This window comes from Phascolarctos cinereus, unplaced genomic scaffold (assembly GCF_003287225.1).
Source record: "Phascolarctos cinereus isolate Bilbo 61053 unplaced genomic scaffold, phaCin_HiC Scaffold_1;HRSCAF=81, whole genome shotgun sequence".
NCBI classification, from domain to species: domain Eukaryota; kingdom Metazoa; phylum Chordata; class Mammalia; order Diprotodontia; family Phascolarctidae; genus Phascolarctos; species Phascolarctos cinereus.
The window spans coordinates 271078455-271095259 of NW_027555514.1; the positions used below are offsets into that span (position 1 = coordinate 271078455).

General features: G+C 43.6%; 1 protein-coding gene across 1 annotated transcript in view; it reads left to right on the forward strand.

Annotated features, from left to right (window-relative positions):
* MYBPC1 (myosin binding protein C1) overlaps positions 1-16805 on the forward strand; it is a 108175-nt gene that overhangs the window by 85855 nt on the left and 5515 nt on the right. The window contains exons 23-29 of the mRNA XM_078146791.1: positions 187-354; positions 1451-1539; positions 2364-2559; positions 4045-4184; positions 12144-12303; positions 13457-13593; positions 15596-15782. Coding sequence (XP_078002917.1) covers positions 187-354; positions 1451-1539; positions 2364-2559; positions 4045-4184; positions 12144-12303; positions 13457-13593; positions 15596-15782 — 1077 coding nt within the window. The remainder of the gene's footprint in view (positions 1-186; positions 355-1450; positions 1540-2363; positions 2560-4044; positions 4185-12143; positions 12304-13456; positions 13594-15595; positions 15783-16805) is intronic.

Here is a 16805-nt window from a genome sequence, read left to right on the forward strand (position 1 = left end):
TCCATTTAAATTTTTTAAATGTCTAGCCATTTTCTCTGTGTCTAGACCCAAAGTCTCATGCCCTGGTTTCATTATTGATATTAAAATACAATTTGGAGTTTCCACTGTCTAAGACTTCAGGTTAAATACTGCATGAGAATAACTAGAGAATTCTTGCTTCTTTTTCCTTTCTTTTTTACTTATTAGCGGAGGACTGGATAGTGGCCAACCCAGAACTGACTGACAAAACTAAATTCACCATCACTGGCCTTCCAACGGACGCCAGAATCTTTGTGAGAGTGAAGGCTGTGAATGCTGCTGGTGCCAGTGAACCCAAATATTATGGACAACCAATCCTGGTCAGAGAGATTATTGGTAAGTTATGACAATTTTTTATTTCTCACCTGTCCCTTCCTCCATTCCTTCCTCCTCTCCTGTATCCCTTCACCATGTTGAATCTTCTCATGACTTCTCTCCTTAAATGATATATTTACCGATGGCTCCCAGGAGTTAGAAATCAAAGAACCATTGAGCTCTGTTCAAGAAGAAAGAGCATTGGTCCTGAGTGAAAAAGATCTGAGGTTTTCAGTGGACTACAAGTTCCCTATGAGCCAACATATAACATAGTAGCCAGGAAAAAAAAAAGCTAATACTTGGATAAGGAGAGTCATAACAGCTGGCATATAGAGTGTTAAAAGACTTAATGGAGCTTTCAGATGTAGAATTGATATCAAAATTGCTTGCCTTTTCATTGGGTGGGGGAGGGGCAGAAAGGAGGGAGAGAATTTAGAGCTCGATTTTTTTTTAACATTAAAAGTAAATAAATAATAAGTTTTTAAAAATACTTTGCAAAGTACCTCGAACATGGGTTAGGTAGTTCTTCCCCAACAGAGCAATAAAAAGACATGGACAGAAATCAGATGAGATCAGAGATAGTGAGCAAGTTGTATTCTGCACCATTGAAAAGATTCCCTGTATCATTTTACATCATGTGTTCGATGAGGCAGGTGATGGAGGACTAGTCCTACTGCATTCTCCTTGTTCAGCTTCGATCAGAAGCATCTTGTCCAGCTCTGGGCAGCCTCTCTTAGGAAGGACATTGGCAGATGGAGAATGACCGGAGAAGAAGAGCAGGATGGTGATGGAGCTGGACACCATGCTACGCAGAAATGAGGGGTACTAAGTCTAGGGAAGAAGATATTTAGAGAAGATGAGATAGCTGCTTTCAAGTACATGAAGTATTGCCATGTGGAAAACCTTGGTTCTGCTTGATCTCAGACTAGTTCCATCTAGAGAAAACGCTTTGACTAAACATGGTGTAGATGAGCCGCTAGCTGCGCAGACCTGGTCAATGGAAAATATCTCCATGTGGGTTGCCAGGAAGTTTGCTGTTTCCTTCTGTTATGTGTGCTCATTTCCCACATAGTCTGGGAAAAACCTGACAGTTCAAAAATGTCATTTCTTCCATTAGAACCTCCCAAGATTCGTATCCCTCGACATCTGAAGCAAACCTATATTCGAAGAGTTGGAGAGGCCGTAAATCTTGTCATTCCTTTCCAGGTAACAATGACATGGAAGCCTTTTCTCTGTTCTAAGGGCATCTGGTCCAAGATGTTAGGAAATGGGGATGGGGTGACAGTGGGTTTTAGGCTAACCATAAGGAAGCTCTTTCTGAAAGGGAAGGTCGTTAAACACTGAAATTGGTTTGGACAAAGCCCACAGAATCAAGGAAAATTGCTTTTCTGTCTGAGATGGATTAGGTCTGTTCTTACTTTAAAGTTGGAGGTAAGGGGAGGGGGTGGGCTTTAAGGTCCTTTCTAGCTCTATGATTTTGGAAACCTGGCTGTCCTTTTGAACAAAGCCCAAGATTCAGAAAATTATGCTTTCTGCTGTGGAAGGGGCTTCCTGGTTTTAGGTTAAAACTAATCCACTAGAAGTATAATCAGGAATTTTAGACGGTTGTATGAGTCATACAAATATGTGCCTATATATGTCTTCAAAAAACATTTTCAGAAATCACTTTGACCCACCAAATTCTATGTGGCTTATGAAATTAAAATCAGTTTCTACTTAGTGCCAGCCCCCTCCCTTGCCAGTATCTGTGCCTTCGTGGAAGGGTGAGACTCGGTGGGGGCTTGCCTTATGTAGTTGACCACCAGCCTAAGCCCTTCTGAACTGACCTGAATGTATTGACCATTTTTATTGTTGCTGCCCCAAAATACACGTCGAGGCAGCATAACACAGAAGATAAATCCTTGAATCAGGAGGACCTCGATTCAAAACCTACCACTGATCCCTTCTAGCTTTGTGTATTCTCAAAGAACACTGCCATGTTAAGTAGCTTCCTTGTTTCGCTTTGGATTTTTCTTTTCTTTTCTTTTTAGGGAAAACCAAGGCCAGCATTAACTTGGAAGAAGGATGGTGCTGATATAGATAAGAACCAAATAAACATACGCAACTCTGAAACGGACACCATCATATTTATCAGAAAAGCAGAGAGGAGCCACTCAGGGAAATACAATCTGGAAGTGAAAGTGGACAAATATGTGGAGACTGCCACCATAGATATTCAGATAGTTGGTAGGTTTAAAGAAAACAGTATATTTTTGTCAACGCTATATAGAGCTCTAATTTTACCAATGATAATAGCAAGTATAGAAATGAGGCTTTTTAAAAAAAAATTAATGCAGCTATACCCCACTTTCAGAAAACCAGTTACACAAAATTCCAAAATTTAATAAACAAACGAGTTCCTCTTTCCCTTTCCACCCACCACCCAATTTTTCACATTACAATTTTTTTTTCATTTTGCCAAAAAATTATGTCCAGGTGCATGAGGGTATGCTAGGTGACCCAGTGGATGGAGCCCCAGGCCTAGAGTCAGAAAGACTCATCTCCTTGAGTTCGAATCCAGCCTCAGACCCTCACGAGCTATGTGACCCTGGGCATGTCATTTAACCCTGGGCCTTAGTTTCCTCATCTGTAAAATGAGCTGGAGAAGGAAATGGCAAACCACTTTGGTATCTCTGCCAAGAAAACCCCAAATGGGGTCACAGAGTCAGACGTGACTGAAAAACAACTAAACAACAACATGAGCCTTTCCCAATCGCCAAATAATTTTCAGTTGTTGCCTGTAGTACTATTCTAAAGGGGAATTACCACCTCTAAGCAGTTTTATGGATTCTTTCTAGATTTTCATTATTGGAATAGATTTGAGTCATTTACTGACGTTTCTATATCCAGCCTCAGAGCTACTGCAAACCTCAACAACTCAACGGCCCTGCCTTCCTTGCTGTTCTAACAATCTTCTAGAATGCTAATCTCTAACCAAAATTTGGAAAATTGCTAACAGAAAATTCTTCATAATCAATAAATTATAGTCATTTCTAAGCATAGGAGAGTGAAGGAGATGACTTCCCAAAGTCCCTTCTACTTCTGTCATTCTATCATTTCGGCAAGGTCAGCAAGTGTGTTGAAGACTAGCAGAGGTAAAGAATTCTTGTTGGAACTTCTAATTCATCTTTTGACTGCCTTCCCCCCTGCACCCAAAGTAGCGATTTCTTATGGCAAAAGTCAGTACTTTGGGGCTAATTTATGTAAGACCATTATATTAACCATGCTTTTCTGGCTGAAAAAAATTTTTTTAAATGAAGAAGAGCATTGAGGTTGTAATATGTTTTGAGATATGCCATAGTTGTGGTGTAAAAGAAAGCACATTTTCTCAAAAAAGTAAATTATGAGCATCCAGATTATGTACTATTCAAAGTGGGAAGAAAGAAGTTCAGAAATGTTCTTCTGACAACTATAGCTAGAAAGATAGATAAATAGATAGATGTATAGATAGATATAGATATAGATATAGATATAGATATAGATATAGATATAGATATAGATATAGATATAGATATAGATATAGATATAGATATAGATATAGATATAGATATAGATATAGATATAGATATAGATATAGATATAGATACAGATATAGATATAGATATAGATATAGATAGATATAGATATGTGGGAAATGGCCTGACTGTAACATTGTGCCTTTTGTTTTCTCAGACCGTCCTGGCCCACCCCAAGTTGTGAAGATTGAAGATGTCTGGGGAGAAAATGCTGCCTTGGTGTGGACACCACCAAAGGATGATGGAAATGCTGCCATTACAGGGTACACAATTCAAAAAGCTGACAAGAAGAGTATGGTAAGTTTTTATTTCTCTGAAGCAGCAAGGAGAAAAAATTTTTATTTCAAATTTGTACTAATTTCACTGGTGAAATATATGTGTGTCTTTGTGTGCATATAAATAAATGAATCAACCAGTAAGCATTTATTAAGCACCTACTGCATGACCAGGACTGTGCTAGTAGGTGCTGAGAATACAAATACAAACGAGGAAGCAATTTTCAAGGAGCTTACATTTTAACAGGGGAGATGACAAGCACATATAGAGGTCCATACAGAATAAATATAGAGAGAATAAATACAAAAACCACAAAACAGTTAGAGAGGGAGGGCACTGGGAGTGGGGGCGATCAGGAAAGGCCTTGCGTGGAGGTTGGGACTTGATTCTAGGAGGCACAGGTGAGGAGGGAGGGCACTCCTGGTGTGGGGGCCAATGCAAAGGCAGGGAGGTAAGAGATGGAATGCTTTATGTGAGGAACACAGGGAAGGCCAGTTCGGCTGCATCAAAGAGCAGGAGGGGAGGACTAATGTCCAGGAGCCTGGAAAGAGAGGTTTGGGGCAGGGACTTTAAAAGCTGGACAGAGGAGGCAAGAAGGAGACACCCACGCGTACTGAGCAGGGAAGCCACCGTCAGATGCAGGTTTAAGGAAAACCATTCTGGCAGCTGTTTGAATAGGTGGGAATGGGGAGGCCACTGCACACGTCTTGGTGAAAGGTGAGAGCTAAGGGGAGAGAAAAAACTCAGTGCAACAGATGTGGTGAAGGTAGAAATTGCAAGATTGGGCAACTTGACAATTGGAGTGAGGGAGATAAAGGAGTCGGGGATAACAATAAGCTTAGGAATCTGGGGAAATCAAGAGATGGCAAGGCCTTCAACAGAAACAGGGACTTTTGGAAGAAGAGAGGGCTTGGAGGTAGGGGAGAAGTTCTGTTTTAGACATGAGATATCTCTAGGACAATCAGTTCAAAATGTTCAATAAGAAGTTGGTGCTGTGGGTCTGAAGCTCGGTATGTAGATCTGTGAACCATCGTCACAGGGACAAGAATTAAATTCAGAAAGCAGCTGAGGCCACCAGGAGAGTGAATGTGGAGAGAGAAAAGAAGGCAAGCCCAGACGGCTTTGGGGAGGTCACCGGCAGGGGTACGATACAGATAATGAGCCAGCAAAGGACACCGAGAAGGAGCAGTCACATGGGTAGAGTGAAAACCCAGAGAAGAGAGAGTGTCCGGGAGGAGAAGAGGGTCAACAGTCACAAATACAGCAAACAGATCAAAAAGGGCATGAGGAGATGGAGAGATCGTTGGTAAGAGATCTTTGGAAAGAGCAGTCTCCTTTGGGTGATGAGGTCAGGAGCCAGATTACAAAGAGGGGAGAAGGGAGAAGGGGGAGAGTTACAAGCAGAGACAGCTTTTTCCAGGAGTTTGACTGGGGATGGGAGGAGAGACTCAGGATGATCGTTTGAAAGGATGATAGGGTCTAGTGAAGGTTTTTTAAGGCTAAGATTTCAGAATGTTTGAAGGCAGCAGTGGAGAAGGAATCAGTAGGTGAAGGTTGAAGATTAGAGACAAATGATTAAAAGTGCTGGGGCAGCTAGGTGGTGCAGGGGATAGAACACTGACCCTGAAGTCAGGAAGACCTGAGTTCAAATACTGCCTCAGACCAAATACTTGACACTAGCTGTGTGACCCTGGGCAAGTCACTGAACCCCAATTCCCCCCCCCAAAAAAAGTGAAATTGACTGGGAAGGGATGGAATCTGGGGAGTGTTAGTAGAGATACTGGCCTTGACAAAGAGAGGGTTGATACTTCATTATCAGGGATTAGGAGAAGGAAGAGATAATGGGAGATAATGCCACTGGGTTTGAGATGAAGAGGAGAGAAGAGAGGGCTCACAGCAAAGGGCCTCAGTTTTCTCGGTAAAGTAGCGAGGGAGGAACGGCAGGATTGCCTTGCTGGCTAACATCAAATTGTGATGTAACCAGAGTTGTGACTTTCCCCAGCTCTCTTCGGCAGCAATGTAAGTGAGAGCGGAGGATGGGAAATACACAGGAGAACGTGTGTCATCCTTTCAGACGCACTGCCAAATGTGAAGTGTATCTTAATACCTATCGTTTTAAAAAAATCCAGTAACACCAGAATTTTTAAACTGGATTGTTTATATTGAACAGGTTACTTTTGAGGAAGTGCTTTGAATTACTAAATGTTCGTTGGAGATTCTTCTATGAAGAATCAGAAATAGAAATTCCCTCTTTGTCAGAGTTCTTTGACTTGTAATTGCAAAGATGTCCCCTGGCTAAAATAGTCATTTCTGCTGCCATTTCTATACACCTGAAAGTCTGGAAAACACCATACAGACATTGGCTCATTTGAGCGTTATGACAGTCTCATGAGGTAAGGAATATAAGTAATGTTGTTTCCATTGTACTGAGGAGAAAACTGAGATGCTGAAAAATTAAATGAGATGTCCAGGGTTCTGCAAGCCCTTCCCTAATGCTGTCTGGAGGACCACCATGCTTGCGGTCAGCAGGCTCCCAACCAGGTGCCATCCTGAATTCCTCTCTTACACTCCCTGTAGAGTCAATCTTATCTATGCCATCTCTTGTCACATCTACTTTCACAACATCTCTTATGTCCATTCCCTTCTCTTCACTCACACAGACAGGTCCTCATCACCTCTCACCTGGAAAGCAACAGCTTCTAACTAGATTGCCTGCAACACTGACTTGCTGTAAGGAGGAGGGCAGGTGTGGCTGGTGAGATACTGTCCAGGATGAAGTGGTCACTGAACTTAAGTCACAAAGTTATCACTAAAAATCTGCTTTGATTTTTTTCAATATGACCCAATGCCTAGGGAACCCAAATGTACAAATCACAACTCTCAACAATTCAGCTTTGACCTAGAAGCTAACTCCAAGGAAATCCCTTCATAGAAATTAAATGACTTGCCTAGAGTCACACGGCTAGGAAGGTACCTGAGGTGGGATTCGACCTCAGGTCCTCCTGACTCCAGAGGCAGCACTCTCTCCACTACCCTAGGCTGCTTCTAGCCAGAGAGAGAGAAGAGTCGGGGTGAGGGGCAGGGAGCAGCATCATACCACGCATCTTAACAGAATAAAGGCAGGCTAACCCAGGATCAACTTAAAAATAGGTCTGCTCCATCTCCCTTTCCACCATCTGAGCTCATCGCTTTTAGGGTGCTCTGGGTTTCTTTCTTTTTTTTTAGATCATTATCATGTGTGTGCTGTCCTGGACCTGATGATCTTCCTTTGCATCCCTTTACAGCCTCATGCCATATTTCTGTGTGTGTCTTTCGCTTTGACAGCACCATTATGCCTATTCCATTAATACCACAGTAATATGGCACGCTATTAATCTGCCATAATTCATTCATTTAAATTCATATTCTTTCCAGTTTTTCCTATGACACATGAGTAGCTACAAATAGTTTTATACAAAGATACCCTTTACTTCCCTTTCATGATATCTTTAGGATAGATCTCAACAATGAGACCATGGGGTCAAAGTCAGTTTTGTAACATATTGTCAGATGATCTCAATTCAGTTCAAAAACCATTTTGGGCTAGAAGCTGGATACGAAAAGACAAAACAGTTTCTGCCTTCAAGAAGCTTTCAGTCTACTATTGGAAAACAAAAATATTCACAAATACAAGTACTCACCAAAAAATTGAAAAATAAATACAAAATGATTTGGGGACAGGGCACGAAATTAATGTTGGTACAGAGCTTTACATAGATAAAAGCTGAAGACTCAGCTGCGGATCTTTTGACGAGTTGTAGGGCTTATTCACTGGCACTAGAGCTGGCCTTGTCGAGTTCACCCCCTTCTTTGGACAGACTAGTGAAGTGAGAACCTAAACCCTTTTCACTGCCCTTCCTTTCAGTATTTGCATTTTTTGTATTACCACCTCAGACTTGGAAGAGAAGGGAGAGGTCATCAGGTCAGAGCCACTACCCACTGCCAGGCTCTTGTGTTTCAAAGTCAGATAAGTTTCTAGAAGCTTTCCTGGACTCTTCAATGTGAAAAAAGGTCTTTTGAAGTTTCTGCCTAAGTGCAGGGGAGTTAAGACACCCCTGGATTGCCTCAAAGCCCCTGAAAATCAACTCCCAGTAAGAGGCAGTGAAGTTTTCATTCCATGTTCTGAGAAGTCTCCAGGCTCGCGACCCGATGCAGCTTTATTCCAAACATTAGCAGAGGAGATTTGGTCTCTTCAAGATGAAGTGAACAAAGTCAGGTGACTGTACCGCCTCCCTTCTCAGTAGGTCTGTAGACCTTGAGCTGGAGGCAGACCTCAGAGGTGGCCTCACTTTGCAGAGGAGGAAGCTGGGGCCAGGTGGGGGGGGGTTGTCATGTGGGCAGTAAGTGTCAGAGTCAGGACTCGAACCCATGTCCTCTGATTCCAGAGCCAACGATCTTTCCAGCGTACCATGCTAAAGTCCTATTCTGCTAGCTTATCAAGGCACAGAGGGGGAAAGGCTTCAAAAGGTAGCACAGTGGATGGACTGCTAGACAGGAACTCCAGAGGGCCTGGGTTTGAAACCTACCTTGGATGCTTGCCAGACTGCAACCTAGACAAGTCACTTGTCCTTTCTGGGCCTCAGTTTCCTCATCTGTAAAATGAGAGAACTGGACTAGAGTGTCTGAGATCTCTTCTGACTCTAGATTTGTGACCCTGGTGTTTTAACTCCACTGTGTGTTGATAAGCCCAGACAGCTGTGGAGGGGCTCCTCAGCAGACTGAGCACCCTAACCAGAGGGCGAGGAAAGACCACCCACTGAATGGTGAAGTGGCCACAGGGAGTGGCGTAAAACAGAGCGTGGGGGGGGGGTGAGAGTGTGTGTGTGAGTGTGTGTGTGTGCATGTGTGTGGGTATGGGTGTGTGAGAGTGTGTGTGTATGCACGTGGGTGTGGGTGTGTGAGTGTGCACGTGTGTGTGGGGGTGTGCATTTCCCCCCATACAGCCCCCTGGTGTGGAGTATGGGTCGACTGTGGTTGAAAATCATTCCTATTACTGATAGAAAGTCTTTTGGCATTAATACCTCTCAGCGTGGGTGTCTTTACTAAAGGCATAGAAGTAATAGGAGACAAGGAGAAAATTGGAAAGGGCAGCGTGAACGTGCTATGGAAAGAGAACTGAATTTGGAGACAGAGGACTAGGTTCAAATCTTGAGTCTGACATTTACTACCTGGCTGACTTGGGGTGTCACTCCAACATTCTGTGCCTCAATTTCCTTATCTGTAAATGAAATGGAGTAGATGACTCCAAGGACCCCTTCTAGATCTAAATCTAGAATCCTAGACCAAAGGAAGCAGAACTCTGGAGTTTCAGAAATCTCTGTCTGAGCAGACTATTTTTATATTTCATCTTCTTTTCATTTTTCTGGATAGATATTACATATTTTGATCAGATTTGGTATCTGGAGTATTATCTTTCATCAAAACATGGGCCTCCAGGGAGTTGGGCAGATGGATGACTTACAAGCTATGTGTCTGAGCATCTAAGACTTCCTAAGACCTGCGGGCTGTGCCAGAAATCACAAGTTCAAAAATAGTGAAAGGGCATATTCAAAGCTAATTCTAAATGTTGATCCTCAGAGCACTTGAATACAGACCTGGCAAAAGGGTCCACAAAGTATGAGCTGCGGCGTTTTCACCAGCCTTCCCTTCTCAGCAGTGGCGTGACCCTGAGGACCTTTCCTGCAAATGACAACCATCTACAGCTGCTCCACATTGCGCTTGGGCCAGGGGTTCTTCATCTGGGGTTTTGCGAACGTGGTTTTTTTATGCAAATAGTATTTTATTTTTTCCAATTTCATGGTAAGATAGTTTTCAACATTAATTTTTCATTAGATTTTGAGTTCCAAATTTTTTTCCTCCCCTCTTTTCCTCCCCACTCCCCAAGACAGCAAGCAATTTGACATAGATTATACGTGTGCACTCATGTTAAACATATTTTCACATTAGTCATGTTGTGGAAGAAGAAACAGAACAAAAGGGAAAAAAACATGAAAAAAACCCAAAGAAAGTGAAATAGTGTGCTTTGATCTGCATTCAGACTTCACAGTTCTTTCTCTGGATGTGGATGGCATATTCCACCATGAGTAGTTTTGGAATTGTCTTGGATCATTGTATTTTTGAGACAAGCCAAGTCTGTCATAGTTGAACATCACTCAATGTTGCTGTTACTGTGTACAGTGTTGTGAGCTTGCGCTGTAAAAAAATATTTTGATGACTATTTCAACGTAACTGGCTTCCTTTGTACTCCTATGTATTTTATGTTCTGTATTTAAAACCATGATTCTGAGAAGGGGCTCGCAGGCTCACCAGCCCCTGCCCAAGGGGTGAGTCCATGACACAAGGAAGGTGAAGAACTCCTAGCATAGGCTATGTAGGGTGTGTGCTTCAGCGCAGGGGCCCAGGGAAGCCATACCCTCAGGTGTCCCCAGGTGATAATTCTGAGTATTGTGCCATTCTGGGCAGCTGGTGGGGTAGTACAATGGATAGAGCATGAGGCCTGGAATCAGGAAGATCTGAGTTCAAATCCAGCCTCAGACCCTTCCTAGCTGTGTGACTCTGGGTAAGTCACTTAACCTCTGTTTCCTCAACTGTAAAATAGCAGTAATAACAGCTCCATCTTTGTTTCCCCAGTCACTGGCTATTCTAACATGATATCCTTAGCCTGCTGACAATTGATAATCCCCCTCTGGTTCTATATTTCCAGGACTACTATCCTTGTCAGGTCAGTGCCCATAGCACTCAAAGGCCGGCACAAGGTCAGCTAGCAAACCCAATGGCACTCTTGTAAAAGGGCCGTCATTTAGACATCTGGAGCTGGGCAGAGGAGAGAGCAGAGAAGACAGAGTGACCAGAGAGTGGCCAGGGAAGAGAGAATCCCTAATTGCCCAGGCAGCAGCCAAACCACCCCTTTTAACTCTGAGTGTTGAGTTTTTCCCAGTCAGTCTGGGTCCAGTTCCAGTTTAGTGAAAAAGAGTATTCTTTAGAGCCTGGACCTTGTGTGAATTTGTTTCATTATACTTGATAAAATGAGTATTTGACTTAAATGGTCTTTTTCTCACTTAAAATACCAAAACTGCAAAGAAGGGAATTTTCTACCCATGTAGAAAATATATTACATTTGTTAATTAGCCTTTTATCTACAATGCCCCCTATATGTGTATATGTGTGTATTTATACACACACACACACACACACACACACACACACACATATATGCATAGTTTTTTTCTCCATCAGCTGTACTAAATGTGAGTGACAGGAGATATATATATCTATATATATATATATAGATATATATATATATATATTCTATCAGTCATAAAAAACTTAGACACTCTGAATGATTAAGAGATAATTAAAAGTAACTGTTATTTTAATACAACTACTAGTGCTCATTTGTTAATATTATAATTAAGCCAGTTTGTTACTATAAATGATAATTAATTTTTCTCTAGTGATTTACCTTAATTTGCTTCCAGAGATAGATAAGTTGGTACTAAAAAGTAGCACCGCTCATTGGTAAGGGTGCTGAACCTGTGGTCAAATCCTGGCTCTCACACTTGCTGGCTGTTTGAACCCTTAACCTCCGAGCCTCATTTTCCTTATCTGAAGAACCTCATCTGTGGGCTAGCAGGCCCACAGAGATTCTGTGAGGATCAAATGTCATCCTATACCCAAGATGCTTTGCAAACTTTAACGTGCTATATTAGTTGTTACTGTTATTATTTTAAATTACATTGCTATATGATCATATTACTACAATTTTGTTGAATGACAAGTAGCAGAGTCGGTATCTGGACTCCGTTCATAGGACTCCACACTCAGTGTGTTTTGACTGCACTATGCTGGAAAGACAGACCTTTTTGTTTTTTTAAAGGGGGCACCCATGCTTGCCCTGAAGGCCTGAGTTTCACCCGACTCTTTGTGGGCTCTGTTTTCCAGGAATGGTTCACTGTCATCGAACACTATCACAGGACAAACGCTACCATCACCGAACTCGTCATAGGAAATGAATATTACTTCCGGGTGTTTTCTGAAAACATGTGTGGTCTCAGTGAGGAGGCGACAATGACGAAAGAGAGCGCTGTGATTGCCAAGGACGGTGAGGTTGGATGGAGCCTGGGCTCCGAACAGCTGAGTCGGGCTGGAGGGGGCGGGGAGAAGTCACTCTGGGAACGAAAAAAGAAAACTACATATTCAGAGGCATTAAACTAATAAAGTAAATAAAGTAAGTGTTCAGAGATGTTACAAGTAGTATTAAAAACCAATATGAGTTCTCAGTCACCGTCCTTTAAAACACAACCCTTTCAATCCTTTCCAGTTTCTGGCCATCTGTCTTGGCCACTCATGTGCCGAGGCAGAAATCCAAGGGGAGAAGAAATCTTTGTTTCGTTAACACAAGCTGCCTCGAGGCTTGGACATTTATGAAACAAACCCTAGCTTGCCTGGCAGGGAGGAGGGGCAGATTGAGTTCGGGCAACGATTCTTTATTTCTGAATACAGCCTCTATCTGGCACGTAAGCTCCTCGAGGCAGGGACAGAGTCCTCTTTGCTTTTGTCTCTCAGTCCTTGCTGTAGCATTAACTGCTTGGTCAGGAGAATTTCCTGTAGGAGAAAGCACACTGAATCTGTCTTCAGAGAAGCTACTAGCTCACGTTCTGACTCCTTACCTGTACGACTTTGGGGAAGCTCTTCGCCTGAAAAACGACGGCCCGGACGTGCGCTCACATTCAGGCTCTTTCACGTATTATCCGTGCGACTCTGGACCCGTCCACTGACCTCTCTAGCCCTCAGTTTCCTCATCCAGGCGACCTCTCATTTCCCTTTCACTTCTCAGTCTACGCGCCCATGATCACCAGGCCGCTCAGGCCCCTGCAGCCCTAGATCTGCTCCCCATTAGCACCTCTCCCGGGCCTTCGTATGCACGATCCTTCTTCCTAGGCAGGAAGGCCATAGAAAGGAGAGGAGGAGTGACTTCTAGTTTCCTGCTCAGTGCGTGTCTGAATGAGTGCCTCGTTAGTCCGGGGGAGGCGGAAGGGGCAGACCGGGCACAGGGATGCCTGTGGGTGTGCATACTTACACGTACGCACGCATACAGGAAACCAAAGGACGGACTGCACGCGTGCCATCGGGTGTTTGCCAGGCTTCTTTGAGGTTGGAGATCGTGCCGTTCGGGAAGTGCGTGCGCTCCAAATGCTCGCTTTTTAGGCTATTTCATAGATTATTTCCCCTCTGTGTGTGGTTTTCCCCCCTAGGAAAAGTCTACAAGAACCCTGTGTATGAAGACTTCGATTTCACTGAAGCACCGATGTTCACCCAGCCCCTGGTGAACACTTACGCCATAGCAGGCTACAACGCGACCCTGAACTGCAGCGTCAGAGGAAATCCAAAGGTACGATCCATCAGCCCCCGTGCCGCGGGCCGCGTACGAGCCCGCCCTGGCCGAGGCTGCAGGGCAAACCTCGTCTCACCAAAGCCTCCACAGGATGCTAAAAGTATGGCACCGCGGAAAGAGCAGTGTCTCAGGAATCGGAGGCCCTGAGTTCAAAGATCCCGCCCCCGGCACTCACTGCCCAAGTCACCTTGGGCCAGAACACTTCTTATCTGGGAGGCGAGACTGGTTGGACCACCCAGCCTTTGAAGGGGCCTCGCCTCTCTGGGCCTCAGCTTCCTGATCTGTAGAATGAGGTCCCCTCCAGCTCTCCACCTGTCCCGTAAGGTTATTATGACCCCACTGGGCTGCCATGGTGTGCCTCTGGAGTTAATGAGTGGCACTGTGTGTGCTTTCTACATTTGCTACTATGTTATTAGTGAAACAAACAATATGTTAGCCTTTCAAATGCTATTTTCTCTCTTTTCTGGGGATAAGTAATTATTTACACAGCGTAAAATACAGCAATATGGGAATGCTAACAGTTCTTTAACCCTCAGGGCTGGCTTTTTTCAGGAAAGCCAGGTGGTTTGGGGGTGTTTTTTAAGAGAGGGTTAGAGGCGGCAGGATAGTGTGATGGGGAAAAAACATTTGCTTTGGTATCAAGGGTCCGGGGTTCAAATCCTATCTCTGCTGCTTCCTAGCTTTGTGATCAGCTAGTAGATAGTAAGTGAAGTCATTCGGCTGAAGAAGAGCTATTTCAGTGAAGTCTGACCCGGGGGTCTGGAGGAGACTGTGGTGAAAAGAGAATGTTGAGGGGCAGCTAGGCGGTGCAGTGCATAGAGTACCAGCCCTGGATTCAGGAGGACCTGAGTTCAAGTGTGGCCTCAGACACATAACACTTACTAGCTGTGACCCTGGGCAAGTCACTTAACCCCCACTGCCCAACCAAAAAAAGAAAAAAGAAAAAAAAAGAGAGATTGTCCCTCCAAGAAGTTCCATAGTCGGGGCAGCTAGGTGGCCAAGTGGATAGAGCACCAGCCCTGAAGTCAGGAGGACCTGAGTTCAAATCCAGCCTCAGACCAAACACTTGACACTTACTAGCTGTATGACCTTGGGCAAATCACTTAACCCCGATTGCCTAAAAAACACCAACCCAATAACAAAAACAAAAACAAGAAGTTCTGTAGTGAAGGAGAGTAGGGTCTATTTGAAAGAGAGAGTGGATTGGAGCCAGGATCTGAGGCTAGATCTGAGGTTTTAACTGTCTAAACCAAGTCACTTCATGCATCTAGGCCTGTTTCCTCCGGCACTCCTTGTACTCCCAGTCTGTCAGGCTTTGATGTTTGAAACACTTTGTGAGCCTTAACAAAACCTTGGATAGAGAGAGGAGGCAAAAGCAGTCAGCAGCGATGCCTTCTGAAGTGTCTGCCTGCAAGGCGGGATGAATGAGTTAATGTCGGGGCCACTACAGAGCCGCAGAAGGGCGCCATCCCTCTGCTCTAGCAAAGTAGCTCTGAATAAATCGGTCTTCTTTCTCCAGCGCTACTCACGAGCATTCTCTGCACAAACAGTAAATATAATCTGATCACAACTACAATAACAAATGTTGTTGTGGTTTCTTTTTCCTCTTTCCCTATAAATCCTGCTTTGAAATTCTGTGTTACACACCGAGAAGCAGCTGAGTGTTGACTTCTTGTCGTGACCAGATGTGGTCTAGGAGAACAGATGATGCAAACACACCTCCCTCCGTCCTAGAGAGAGAGGGGGGACTCCAGCGGTGGAGCGGCGCATACATTGTTAGGCTTGGTCACTGTACTGCTCAGTGTTGCTCAGGTGTTTTTCTTTGTAAAAGAATGAAAGGGTTCAATGCCAGGGGTGCAGATAACATAAGGAAACGACTGTGACGTAAAACCAAAAACCATCGATACAACTTATTTTCATTGGCTTTGATGCTCCTCTTTTTATCATTGTTTATCATACATTGACCTCCATTTTCTCCCCCTTCCTATCACAATTACAGCCCAAAATAACCTGGTTGAAAAACAAAGTTGCCATCGTGAATGACCCAAGATACAGGATGTTCAGCAACCAAGGAGTCTGTACCTTGGAGGTCCGTAAGCCCAGCCCCTATGATGGAGGAACCTATAGTTGCCAGGCAGTCAATGACCTGGGGATGGTGGAAACTGAATGCAAGCTGGAGGTGAAAGGTAGGCTCTCTAAAAACCTTCCTAATGTGTTGATGCGAACTAGACCCTGCTCTTGTCGTTTTTTAATCATCTCTGTTAAGTCCAAAGACAAAAAATGAGTTTGTCGTGTTTAAAACGGGGGGAAGCTTTTAAATCTCCCTTCATGCTGGTATCATACGTAAGTAATAGAGTCATTTAAAATGGGTCTATGTTATCCTCTGTAAGTCTCATCCGCTCAAGGTACGGTGACTGACGTCAGTGGACTGCCCAGGTGTGAGCAGTTTGGTGACTATAGATGGAACAACAGTGATGACATCCCAAGAAAGTGATCTCAGAGAAATGAATTTATTGAACGAAATGGTGATTCAAGAGGAAAGATTAACTTTTTTTAAGTTTTTGAGCCAAATAATCATTTTAACATCGGGGGAAGGATATAGTATATACCTGGGTAACTGCTACTGGTGTCCTCAAGAACACGTTAAAAACATGCGACGTGTATGGGATGTCATCTGAAAAGCTGATTTAAAACAGTCTGGGAGAACTTGTGTTTCTATTGAGGCATTTTATTTGTATTTGTTTTGAAAAACGTTACTTTAAAAAAATGCATTTTGAGCCATGAGGATGCTTAAGGATCTATGGACTGCAGACTTCCTTGGCATAACTTCCAAATCATGGTTCTTCTTTGTGAACCCATTCAACATGGCCCCTTTGGCCACAATGTCCTAAGAACTCTTTGGGGAAACAAAAAATACCCGAGTAAGTATAAGTATTTTTGTTTACCCATGAGACATAGCATGATGGGTTATGACCTTTATGCTGTATGTTTCTCCTGAAAACCAGAGTGTGTTTTGAGTTTCCATCGACCCCCTTCCACCAACAGGATGACCATGAGTAGAACATCTGGCATGATCCTGAAGCCTCCTTTCTTGCTCTCGTTGCATTAAACTCTTGAGGACACGAGGTTTTCTTACATTTCTATAAGATGGAATTCTAAACTAGGAAATGGGACATGGACTTGGAGTCGGGAAGACCTGAGTTCAACTC